This window comes from Rosa chinensis, chromosome 5, assembly GCF_002994745.2.
Source record: "Rosa chinensis cultivar Old Blush chromosome 5, RchiOBHm-V2, whole genome shotgun sequence".
Lineage (NCBI taxonomy): Eukaryota > Viridiplantae > Streptophyta > Magnoliopsida > Rosales > Rosaceae > Rosa > Rosa chinensis.
In genome coordinates, this window is record NC_037092.1 from 34,937,018 (window position 1) to 34,949,484 (window position 12,467).

General features: G+C 33.2%; 1 protein-coding gene and 1 long non-coding RNA gene across 3 annotated transcripts; one reads left to right on the forward strand and one right to left on the reverse strand.

Moving 5' to 3' along the window:
* Nucleotides 1–3,141: 3,141 nt before the first annotated feature.
* LOC112166235 (60S ribosomal protein L18a) lies at nucleotides 3,142–4,689 on the forward strand. 2 transcript variants are annotated; one of them, XM_024303025.2, is made up of 2 exons: nucleotides 3,142–3,918; nucleotides 4,379–4,689. In XM_024303025.2, the coding sequence occupies exons 1-2, from the start codon at nucleotides 3,688–3,690 to the stop codon at nucleotides 4,535–4,537; spliced, it is 390 nt and encodes a 129-aa protein (XP_024158793.1). In that variant the 5' UTR covers nucleotides 3,142–3,687; the 3' UTR covers nucleotides 4,538–4,689. The 2 variants fall into 2 exon arrangements, with proteins under 2 accessions (XP_024158793.1, XP_024158794.1); XM_024303026.2 differs by having other exon boundaries at nucleotides 3,143–3,918; nucleotides 4,374–4,689.
* A 322-nt stretch (nucleotides 4,690–5,011) lies between these two features.
* Nucleotides 5,012–7,826, reverse strand: LOC121053146. Its single transcript, XR_005810903.1, has 3 exons — nucleotides 7,517–7,826; nucleotides 7,341–7,411; nucleotides 5,012–5,787 (listed from the first exon to the last, which is right to left on the reverse strand). It is a non-coding gene; the product is annotated as an uncharacterized LOC121053146 (long non-coding RNA).
* Between the last annotated feature and the right edge of the window lie 4,641 nt (nucleotides 7,827–12,467).

The window sequence follows — 12,467 nt, forward strand, 5'->3', positions numbered from 1 at the left end:
AGACCGGCCATTCTGCGTTGCTCCAAAGCACTTCTTATTCAATTCAAAAATCCGGGTCTCATCTGAATCATCATAAAAGATCTTCTCAATAGCATCCCGAACATCCTTTGCAATGGGAAGACATATGTACTGGTTCATAAGGGATGGCTCCATGGAGTCAATGAGCTAGCTCTTCACTTTTTCATTGTCAGTTGCCCAAGCTTCATATTTACTAGAGTTAATGTTGAGTTCAATCTTGGCTCCAGTCCGATAGCCAACTTTTCCTCATGCTCCAAGTCGCATCCGCATGAGGGGAGCCCACATGGTGTAGTTCGACTCATTCATGGCAATGCTGGTAGGAAAAGCCGAGTTGTCCTGGGTAGTGGTATGGTAGTGGTTAATGATTTGTTGTTGAGGAACCTAATTTGCATCAGATCCCTGGCTGCCGGAGCCTTCAGTAATTTCTTGGATTGCTATTTGAGCAGAAAAAAGGGCAAATTTGGGACTTACAGGTTTCAAGGTATATTCTTGGTGCAGCGGTTTGTGGTGGTGATACTTCAGGTTTCTGGTGTTCTTCGAAATTCGGGATTCAGGAAATACGAAACAAGTTTGAAGGATCGAACTTGCTTTGATACCAAGTAGAATAAGAAAATTGGATATTTGGGAATGCTTCAATGTTTTTTAGAGAAATTTTAAATACACACCCCAAACTACTTAATACACATCCCTATTATTTTATATTTCAAATCAGATTTTATAGGTAGATTAAATGACCAAAATAGACATCTATATATTAGAAGAAAAATAATAATAATAATCATATCTTCCTTATATGATTCTATAATCATAAACAAGAATAAAGTTAGAAACCATCTAATTTAAATTTTCCTTAAATAAATTGTAATTAAATGGGGTGAGAAACCATATCATTTACAAAATCAATGGCATTAAATGTTTTTAAAACAAATCGATTTACGGGACTTTTAGTTTTTTTTTTCTTTCTAAAAGTTATGATTAGTCAATTTATTATCTAATATAAAAAAATCACAGGTATAAAATTTTGTAATTGTTAATTTGTTTGACAATTCAATGACAATTTCGTAGTTCCGCCATTGTGGAGAAACTACTGATACAGTCTTGGTTGAATGTTCGACTCAAAATTTTATACTTGATCAATATGGTGTTTGGTGGATGAGAACTTAAATAATACAAAACCTATTTCTAAGCATCTATTTGAAGGGAACAATAATAATTCCTTATGGATTTCTCAATAACTAATACAAGTAATTAATATGGTCAATTATAAAATACTAATATGTTAAATTGTTAATATATACTAATCAAATTAAATAGTAGCCTTAATGTAGTTAAATAATAGTGTATTTCATGGTTTTTTAGGTTAAGGATATTTTAGGTAATTTGGGTTGTGTATTTAGTAAAATATTAGAATGAGTAATTAAATGGTTGGTGTATTGAATAAGGAGTGTGTATTAAGTAATTAGGGGTGTGTATTTAAAACTTCTCTTTATTCTTCTCCAATTGGAGGTATATATACTGATACAAGTCATATTCTAATAGGAAACAATATTCCTATAATTACAAGGTATAAATGACCATAACTAAACAATAAGTCAACTACGTAAATAAGGAAAGGATCTCTACAACGATTCAACAAGAATAAGGAAGAACCAGACTAACTAGAAGACAACTCGAAGGGCAGCCAAACCAAATTAGTTGAGATTGAACACTGGAAGGGTATTGAGAGGAAGCTTGTTGACCCAGAGTTAATGAGAAGTGGGAATGCGATGACCAAAGACAGTAACAACATCAGCAGTGAAGGAAATGTCTTCAAACTTGGAAGAAAGAATGTGCTATCTCGGCCAACAAACCATTTCTAGCTCAGTAGCTCCTATGTGTTGGACATAAATTAGTAGATAAAAATGAAAATGAAGGGCACCTACTAAGCAATGTATTAGAGGCTAATACTGGTACAAATGCAGAGAGTTTTGTCCTTCAGTGAGTAATGCACACTCCTTTAATTTTAATGATACGAGCATTTTTAAGAACTTGGGTTTCAGACCAAAATGGCTATTAGAACTTGCAGAAGACCAATGCCAGCAATGAAAAGTAGGCCAATTCTTGGAATTTCTGAGAACCAAGAAAAATAGAAAATAAGTGCACTGAATGTTAACTAGCTAGTAAAGAAGGGGAAGTTTAAGGTATGTTGATGTTTGTCATACATCAACTTTTTAATAAATATATATTAAATTAAATTAATTGGTGAAACCTGTTATCCAGGTCAACATGTTAACTACTTATAATTTGACATGTGTACTTAAAAAAATAAAAAATATCATAGTAAGTACTCATTTATTGTTTTATATGTAAATCATTCAAAAACTTGTAATGAAGATCGTAAATGTAGTAATTACTTTGATTACAACTATAATTATCACTAAATACGTTCAATGTGGTTGTTTGTTGTAAAATGTCTCATCGATGATATAATTTACAAAAAAAAGGACTCTAGTTACAAAAAGAATAATTGGATTACAAGAATAAGGTCTTGAAAAGTTTTAGATCTAATATAATTATTTACCATATAAACAAAGCATTTGTTGTAGCAGTGGTAAAGTGATCATTTTTTTTGTAAATAGAATCATATTTCAAGTAATTATCATAAAAACAACCATAATTACAACGTTATAGCTCAATTGTTGTAATTTATAATAAAATGCATTGTCAAATAAGTAATTATCTCATGGATGATGAGATTTACACAAGAAAAATATTAAGTTACAAAATATAGAACTTTAATACATAATTAAGGACTCACCGCAAATTTACTTAAATATATGACGTTTTGCCATTATAGCAACACATTTGTTGTTTTATTAGTAATGTGGTTCTGAAAACTTATAATAGTGAAGTATTAACACTTATTACAACTAAATTACCACAATTCGGTTTTTTATTGGTAAAACGTTTCTCAAACTTGTTATAGTGAGATATTAACACTAATTACAACTTGACTACCACTTTTTACAATCATTTGTTCTATCATCAATTTTGTGACTTGGGGTTGGAATATTATCAAAATTACAACCTTAATTACTACTATTGACCTCTATTATCGTAAAATCAAAAGAGAATGGTTAATTTAGTTTTTTTTTTTTTCATCTCGAGACTGAGGACGGCCCTCATTCTGACCTTCTCTGTCTCCTTTCTTTTCCTCTGTTTCTTCCTTCTTCCTTCTTCCTTCTTGGTTGAAATTCTAGCGTATCAGAGTCATGGTGGCCTGACCATCGCTCGGCTATCACTCCTCCGCTGCAATTCTCTCCATCCTCTGTTTCTCTTGTGTTTGAATTTACAGAAATCTAAGCGAAGAAACCCCAAAACCCCCAAATCAGAATTCCCAAACCCTAAAATTTTCAATCTCTCTTACCACCCCAAATTCTCACCACCTCGACCATTCGTGCATGTCGTCATCGGCTACTGGAGTCGCCGGAAATGCAAAAGAACCGCCGGAGCGGTGGAAATTTCTCGGCTTCGCTAGAGCTCGTCGATGGAAACCCAAGCCATAGAATCTGTCGCGATGTCGAGAGGAGTTGAATGAGACCCGTTTAGTGGCTGGACGGAAGATTTCTGGTCGGGTCTTCTTTGCGGTTTCCGGGTTCGAGAAACGGGTCTCCAGCACTTCGCGGTTGCATGTTGTGCAGGTGGAGCGAAAGTGAGAGAGGCCTCCCCAAGTTTCACCAGTACCAGGTGGTGGGTAGGGCTCTCCCCAAGGATGCCGAGGACACCCCCAAGATCTACCGCATGAAGCTTTGGCACACCAATGATGTTCGCGCCAAGTCCAAGTTCTGGTATTTCCTGAAGAAGGTGAAGGTGAAGGTGAAGGTGAAGAAGAGCAATGGCCAAATTGTTGCCATCAATGAGGTTATTTTCTTTTCCATTCTATCGTTTGAATTCATATTAGGCTCTGTTTATGCAGTATTAGCATCTACTGTTTTGTCCTTTCACATTTTGTTGTATGAATCAAATCAAATTATGTTTATTCACTCTGTTTCAATTCGGGCATTAGGTGTGAAATGGAAGTTAATTATGTCCATTTGTGTTTTTGCTTAGTGTTGTTAACTCATTTCGCATTTTGCCTGTGTTGGTTATACACATGTTTCATTTAAGCCATAAAGAATCAGATTTTCTGTGTATATGAATCTACATTGGTCTTGGGTGCTGGTTTTTCTTCACAGGGTTTCTGAGGGATGGAGATTTTCAATTTTCTAAAGTGTGAATTGTTGAAATTCTGTTTCATATTGGATTGTCTATCTCTGCAACTTTCTTTTGTTTGATATTGTTTGCTTTTGTGAAATTTCATGTGACTATATTATCAGAACAGGTTCAGTCTGGCAAGGCTTCTGAAAAGCTGCTGTTTACGTACTTCTCTTTCCTGGGGTTTGGTGTTTTGGCCATCCTACATGGGCTGCTGACAACTTCCAGGACGAGTAGTTCAATGATTGGCAAGAGACCTATGCTGGGCAGGAAAAAGAAGGCTTGAGATACACAACTCACTGACTCAGACTTTGTAATTCTATCGTCATTTTGGGAGTTTCGTATTGTCATTTTTTCTGATTGAAATGCTCATTGTGTTTGTGACCTCAATCTTTTGATGAAACTAATCTTATTAATGAATGACAGATTTATGCAAAAGGATTCGTTGGTAGTTCCATATATCCTGAATCTGATCAATTTCCTTTCTTTCAATGTTAGATATCCTCTGCTTTGATGCTCAACTCCTTAGAGATTGTATATGAATACTCTGATAAACTGCTTTCATCTCCATTCATATTAACATGAAACATCCCTTCTCTGATAACCATATATTCCTTAAAGATTTGAAATTTAGGACAGGTAAGATTTATAATAACAAATCAGATCTCTTTTCTAATATGTTAATTTACATGACTCATATTGAGCTCCTCATCAGATCTGCATTTATCATAGTCACTTTGCCAGCAATTATAATTTACAAAATAACTTGTAGACAAGGCATGGATATGCAACTAACTCCCACCACATTAGTATGTCATTGAAACAAGCAAAATGATTAGCTAACCAACCAGACTCTTATCACAGTAAGAACAAAGCTAGCCTCAATTCATATATTCCAACAATGTTGACACAACAATGTACTTGTTTCATCGTGGTGATAATAAGATAGAGTGCTTTGGCATTTGCTGGTCTTTCAATGCCACAGTCAATGCAGAGATAAGTGATGACTTTTTTCGAATCACCACGTGGATCCAAATTGCAGTCAGGTGTAATCTTAAAGTGCTTCACCTTGAATTCACTCAAAACAACTTGAATATAGTTGTGTTACCATCTTGCATCTTTCATTGCCATTCTTTGATGGAACTCTGTGTGAACTAGAGTGGGATTGATATTCAATCACCCTCCTTGTCTTTTTTAAGTAATCTCCAGCACTTGGAATTGAATCTTGTTTCTTTCTTTGGCTTGCGAACTCTTTTCTTGTTACTCATGTACTACTTTTCCCTTGAGCAGAACAAACCAATCGCAATGAAGTGACTCTCCCTGTTATGCGTATACTTAATCTCTTGTAGTCGTTTCTAACACCAAAACCCATATCCTTTGCATAAGCATTGTAAAATGATTCAACTTCCTCCACAGTCTTAAACTCCTGCCCTTTAAGATCTTCTGTAGACAACTTATCATACCAAACTCCCTTATATTGCATTTCATTACAGTCACTTCCATTACACATTGAAGATTCATATGATCCATCCATGCCTAAAATAGAAAAAAAAAAAAAAGTTACAGAGATTGAGATTACAAACTAATATGCAACATATAATTAGATGGATTATCTATATCAAATTGAAACCTGTAGGATTATTAAAACAAAATTACTGTACTGGGAACAATATGTACGTACATAGTAGACCAATTTAAGGAAGAAACAGGGTTTGGGATTTGTAAAATAGAGTCTTTTGGGTGTTTTGGATTGTGAAGTAGATGATGGTGAAACGAAAGCTAGTTCCTAGTTTATATGGAAGATCAAAGTAAAAAGATTTTAGTTTATTGTCTCTTACATGACAATAAATGAATCAGTAGCTAGGCCTTTTTTTTTTTTCCTTTTCAATAATATTTACATTGGTTCAACTAAAGTGGGATGAGATGCATTTGAGAATAACAAATAAGATGCCTCAGTTTCCACCTGCAAGCCAACAAATAAGGTGCACCCAGATATCATATTTAATCTTCAATATCCAAAAGAATTTTTACCTTCAGATTGGACTACAATACATGCTCACATTCATCGTAACAGTTACTTTTTATGTAAAAAAGCAGAACCACCCTTTTGTCCAATCCTCGAATAGAATACCAGAAAAACTAGTAATTTTTTTATGCCCTAATGAGTTTTCTATTTCTAAACCAAGAACTATAGCTTGGATTTGAGAGCACGTTATGAAATGGGTCCTTAATAGGTTAAATTTTAGCTGATGTCGATTTCGCATGGGTCAAAGTTATGTTTTGTGATGAAATACGTACACCAACCCTAGAATCTGTGACCTTAAGGATAAGAAAGGAGAATTGCAAACCAATCAATATCAGAAGCTTAGTATGAACAGAAGAAATAATGTTCACTCAAAACGATTTGAAGATGAAGTACAAAAAACAAAAGAACAAAAGAACAAAGCACCATTAACTTGGCTAAAACTGAACAAGCGCACGCAATGCATGAATTGCATGAGAATTTCCATTGTCATGTCCAAGCCCTAAACCTCATATCCAATTACTGCATTATGGGGAGTTTTCATGTTTTGTTACTGACAAATACCTCATATAGAAATTTAGGAGTTAAGTTACGATCCAATCCATCCTCAACATCGATCGTTCGTTTTGCCTAGTTTATTTCGAGCTTATATTAAACAGAATCCACTCAGTTACTTGACCGTAGCTGTTAGACTAATTACCAATCCAATTCCAGTATCTCTCTGGAAACAAACTGTGTGCTTTTAGTAATTGTTGACCTAATGAAAGACCGGTCTCATACCCATGTTTCACACGATAAGTAAATACTTATGTTCTAAATAGACTTTTAGAGACTAACTCAACATATAGATAAAGTGAAATCAATCTTCATATTGGCTCTTGCCTATGCATATCCAGCTTTTTAAAAAAGTTTGTGCAATGAAGCAAAACTAATCACAATTTAAGTGAATATTCTCTTTTCTTGCCACACCGTTCACCATATCTACACCAATTCATCGACATGAAAGAAACAAACAAAGGTAATTGCATATGACAGAATCAAGATTCAAGAATAGCAAGAATCTTACTTCAAAAGTATGTGATGACACACGAAAAGAAAAGTCCTTTGGAAGTAACCAAGAGTCCAAGATGGTCCAACCTGCAAGAACTCATTGTGAGAATCATAAACAATAAATCATGACCTCGTCAAAGCTCTGATGGCATGGTTGGAGAGAGAGAGAGATTTGGGTACCAGAAAACTTACGAGAATTGGGAAATCTATCATTCCTCAATGCAATTCTTCATTCCTCCAGTCTTCTCCTTTTCAACTTAGGGTTTTATCAGAGCAAAAGAAAAATTTGTACTGAAGAAATTGAACGAGTTCTTACGTGCCCTTTCAATTTAGGGTTTTCTGAGAAAATCTCAAATTTTATGGCCGATATGTAATTCAGAATTTTGCAACAACAAAAAAAAAAAAAAAAGAGGCTACCAGGTGAGCAGGTCACCATCATTGAATATTCTGAACCGTTAGATATATTCTCAGTTTAATTATATCCGACGGTCTAAAATATTCAAAAAAGTTTTTTTTTTTTTTGAGAAACTGTCAACGCAATTTTATTAATAGGGGTCGTCTTGGGTACCTTGATGTATGTCATACCCTTATTTTTTTAATTTTTTTATTTTTAGTAAATTAATATAGTGGAAACCTTCTGAACTGGTCAACAGGTTACCTAATTAAATATTGACAAGTGTCATTTTTAAAAATAAAATTTATCATATTAACAACACACTCTTTCTTGATATGTAACATTGTTAAAAATCATGTAACAAGTATTGTCAAAATAATAAATTACACATAGTTGAACTACAATTATGACTTATGACAACAATTGTTGTGGTTATTGTAATTGAGTGGTCAAAGATGTAAATATCATATTTGGACAACTTTTATCAAATTTAGAACCTTGATTATCAAGTGGAGAAGCTCCTTACAATACTGAGTTGTTACATATCTTTTGGTCTAATTTTAATTTTACCATGTTCACAACACAAATGTTGTCGGAATTGTAAAATAGTTGGTAATCTTGTAAATGGTATAGTTTTTGAAGTAATTACTACAATCAGAACAAAAGTTACCTTTTTTACACCAATAGTTTCGAGTTATGGTAAAATATGTAGTCATTGAGTAATTATTCCATTAATGATAAAAATATAACGATTTACCACTTTGACAACAAATTTGTTGTTGCACTTGTTAAATTGTCCATAAATTAGTACATTAGTTTAGGTTGAGTAATTACTATAAATAGGACAAAAGTTACCACTTTTACATCAATTGTTGTGATTGTGGTAAAATGTGTAGTCATTGTAGTAATCATTTCATTAATGATAAAAACATAAAGATTTACCACTCTGACAACAAATTTGTTGTCATACTTGTTAAATTGTCCATAAATTATTACATTAGTTTAGGTGGAGTAATTACTATAATTAGAACAAAATTTTTCTTTTTTTCATCAATTGTTGGAATTTGTGGTAAATTACGTCGATTAAAAGTAATTACTAATTCGACGATGGACATTACACAATATATTACTTTCATTACGCAAGGGAGAACTTTATTACACAAATGTGGATGGGTAAAACTATGGACATTAACATTTCTCATACATGTTTTATTTTATATAATATTTACTACTCTGAGGACTCATGTAATCACTTTGAGGACACATGTGGTAATTAGAAAAAAAATCCTCATTAAAGTAAATAAGGTCTTCGTTAGAGTAAAGTTGGTTCTCATTTGAGTAATTAATTCCTAAAAGTGGTAATTGTAATAGGTTCTCATTAAAGTAAAGTAGATTCTCATTTGAGTAAATAAGTCTTAAAGTAGGTTCTCATTTGACTACATTTAAAACAAATATTATTTATTTTTACACTAATTGTTGTGGTTGTCATGAAATGCATGTAAAAAGAATTATATTTGGTTAAGGAAACTACTAATGATATAATTAATTGGTAATAAAGACTACTTAACTAATACTAATTTTGCGAACTTAGGTTAGAAGGTTTTGTTTTAATAGGGAAAAAACATAATTTTCAATTGTGTAATTATCCATTAATAACAAGCATTAATCAAACATTAATTCACTAATAAAAAAATTAATTAGTAATATAGACTATTTAACTAATAGTAATTCGGTGAACTTAGGATAGAAGGTTCTTTTAATTTTTTTTTGAAAAAGGAAAAATCATAATTGTCAATTGTCAATTGATAATCAAACATTAATTGGCTTTATTGTTTTCAATTCAATTAGTAGTTTGTGTTAACATTTTTGCTTATTGGAAATGAGTAGCATAATTAGAAAGGCTAAGGGCTAAACAAGTTACCAATTTGTTAAATATTTTGAACCATTAGATATATTACTAATCCAATGGTCCAAAATATTTAACAAAATGAGGGTATGGCAAACACCAAGGTACTCAAGAATTCTCCCTATATAATGGGCTGACTTCTTTTTATTAAAAAAAAAAAAAGTTCTTTGAATATTTTAGACCGTTGGATTTAATTAAAAGTTGAATATATCTGACAGTCTGGAATATTCAATAGTGGTAACCTGCTTACCAGGTAACTTGTATTTACTTTTTTTTTTTTTTAAGATTCCTAATTACATATCAAAAAAAAAAAAAATTAAGAAAACCCTAAATTGAAAAGGAGAAGAAGAAGATTAAAGGAAGAATATTGTCACCGTCCAGATTACTAGTCCATTTTTTACAACAATCATTCAGTTTTTGTCTAATTTTGTTCTAAGCGAAAACCCTAATTTGAAGAGGAGAAGACGATAGAAAGGAGGGAGAGCTTGATCTAGGAAGGATATGTCGCAGCACACCGGTAAGTTTTTTTTCAATTAACCTTGTTTGTAATCATTGTTTACTTCAATTTGATGTTCGGAACTGATTCGAATTTTTTAAATCTATTTGGGTTCAAGATTACATCCCAATCATCACTGGTCATCAGTAGATTCACCAGTAGATGCGATTGGAGTTGTGATCCTTCAAGTCGATCTATATAATCATGTCTTTTCAGTGTGCCACAACTATATGAGCATTGCGATCGATGATGCTCCTTTGTAATTGATGCCTACCCTCATACATGGTGGATATTCTGTACCTCATGCGTGTCCACACATATTAATGTCAATACTTCTATATATTACCCTCAATAAAACAAATTGTAATTTCTGTGTTTTACCCTCAATATATTAAATTGTCTTAATGTGACCATAATCCTTATTGGCCTTAATGTCAAATTGTCAATAACCTCTATATATGTTGGTGTACGTGTTGATGTAGGAATAACTCGTGGATCAGCTGGAAGAGAGTAAGAAGAAAACAAACAAATTGAAATAGCTGTATGTCTGCATGTTTTCTTCTAGTACTTGGATTGTCTTAGTTTCCAGTTTCCATTAGGAATTAAGTTTTCTTTTGAATAGAAGTTTCCTTGTCTAGCATATAAGGATAAGTTCCTAATCTAGTATGAATAGAATTATTAAGTTCATCGGGAAGACACAATAAACCATTCGTTGAACCATATATCTTGAAGTAGTCTAGTCTGGATTTATAGTCTAGTTGGGGATGAAAGGGAGGTTTTAACTCTAGGGACTGCTCAAATCTTTCAAAAGGAAAAAGAGAGTAGCAAAGTTCAACTTGGTCAAACCTTGAGCGGTCATCTGTAATAATGTTGTCTGATATGTACGTGTTGTAACAAAACTTGAGCTACGAATCAAACCCGTCCACCGCTTGCATACACATTGAAACTGAATGAGAGATTTTATTGGGAGCCTTACTAAGATTTCTAGGTGGAGATCTTCAGTGATGGAACTAGCAACATCCTCACTGCGTTTGTTTCTCATCCTGAATAACATACTTTGATACTTATTCAAGTAAGGCCATGTTGATGGTGGTGGTGGTCCTCGTACTGCCAGTGGGTATAGCGTACAAATAGACATGTCAATGTCTCATATGCTAGCTGATGGGCAATAGTCATTTGACTTGTTAACAATGATGCAGTGTTTGTAATGTAAGTATAGCTAGATATCATTATACTAAAACTATATTTATCGGTCTTAATCAAAGGCATGGCTAATCAGCCTTTTAGGCCATGTTGAGATCATTTCTGTAGTAGAAGTTTAGGGCTTTGGTATTGATATTTTGTTGGGACAGAATTTGGTCAATTGTTAGGCTGTAGTTGCTTTATGTTTTTCAGCCACCCTATAGGCTTCTACCAGTTGTTTAACATGATATCAATAGAGTAATGAAGCAATTAACATGAAAGTTTTGATCCTTATTTTTCACTTCTCAACTGCTTTCCGAGGTTACAAAATTTTGGAAAACCAAGTAATCTCCTAATCTGGTAGTAGGTCTAGTCTTCATTATAAATTATATAACAAAACTGACCTCATGCAAAGGCTTTCCAGGTTCGGTAGGATTTATGAAATCCGTGATTCCCATTGCTTAGCCTATGTTCACATTACGAAACTAGTACTAACTTAGCAAAGTTTTTAGAAATTAGAATCTAAATACCTTGTTGATTAAACAAAAAAAGAATATACAATTGATGAATTTATTGGGGTTAATGTAGCATGTCAAAATTGAGATGCGGTGCAACTTCCAAATTGAGGTGATAGAAGACCAGAGAAGTTCGACTTAGCATTCATGTATGTCAGGAATCGGTAACCAAAATTTCCATTGAAGCAGTAGGAATCGGTAACTCTAATCTGACATATACAACATAAACATATCGAAACTACTTTTCAACTTTTGGATAAGTCGCTATACCTATACAACATCCATTACTTGCAATCTGCAAAAGCCAAATACAATACAAACCAAATCACTACTCACATTACTTTGAGACCAAAAATATTTCAGGTTTCTGGATATTAAACTAACTTACATAACACATTGTTCCTAGGCAAACCAAAACGCAGTCAAAGAACAGATATAGAGAGAGATTCTTAAAGTACTTGTATCTATCTTGAAAAGTAGTCAAAGAAAGAGGAATTCAATACGCAAGTAATGAGAAACTAATAAACTAAAACTAGCTGAAAATTATATCATTGCACAAAACAGCTAGCTAGCCAAACCAAAAAGAGTAAAGATATGCAAATTCAGTTCTTCTAGCTAGCATAACTACCTGGTACAAATCCAACCTCAAG

What these genes read in the sequence shown, in the direction of transcription:
- LOC112166235 (XM_024303025.2), top strand. Translation starts at nt 3,688, where the DNA reads ATGTTGTGCAGGTGGAGCGAAAGTGAGAGAGGCCTCCCCAAGTTTCAC. An exon ending in AAATTGTTGCCATCAATGAG is followed by an intron (nt 3,919 to 4,378) that starts GTTATTTTCTTT and finishes TTATCAGAACAG; the next exon opens with GTTCAGTCTGGCAAGGCTTC.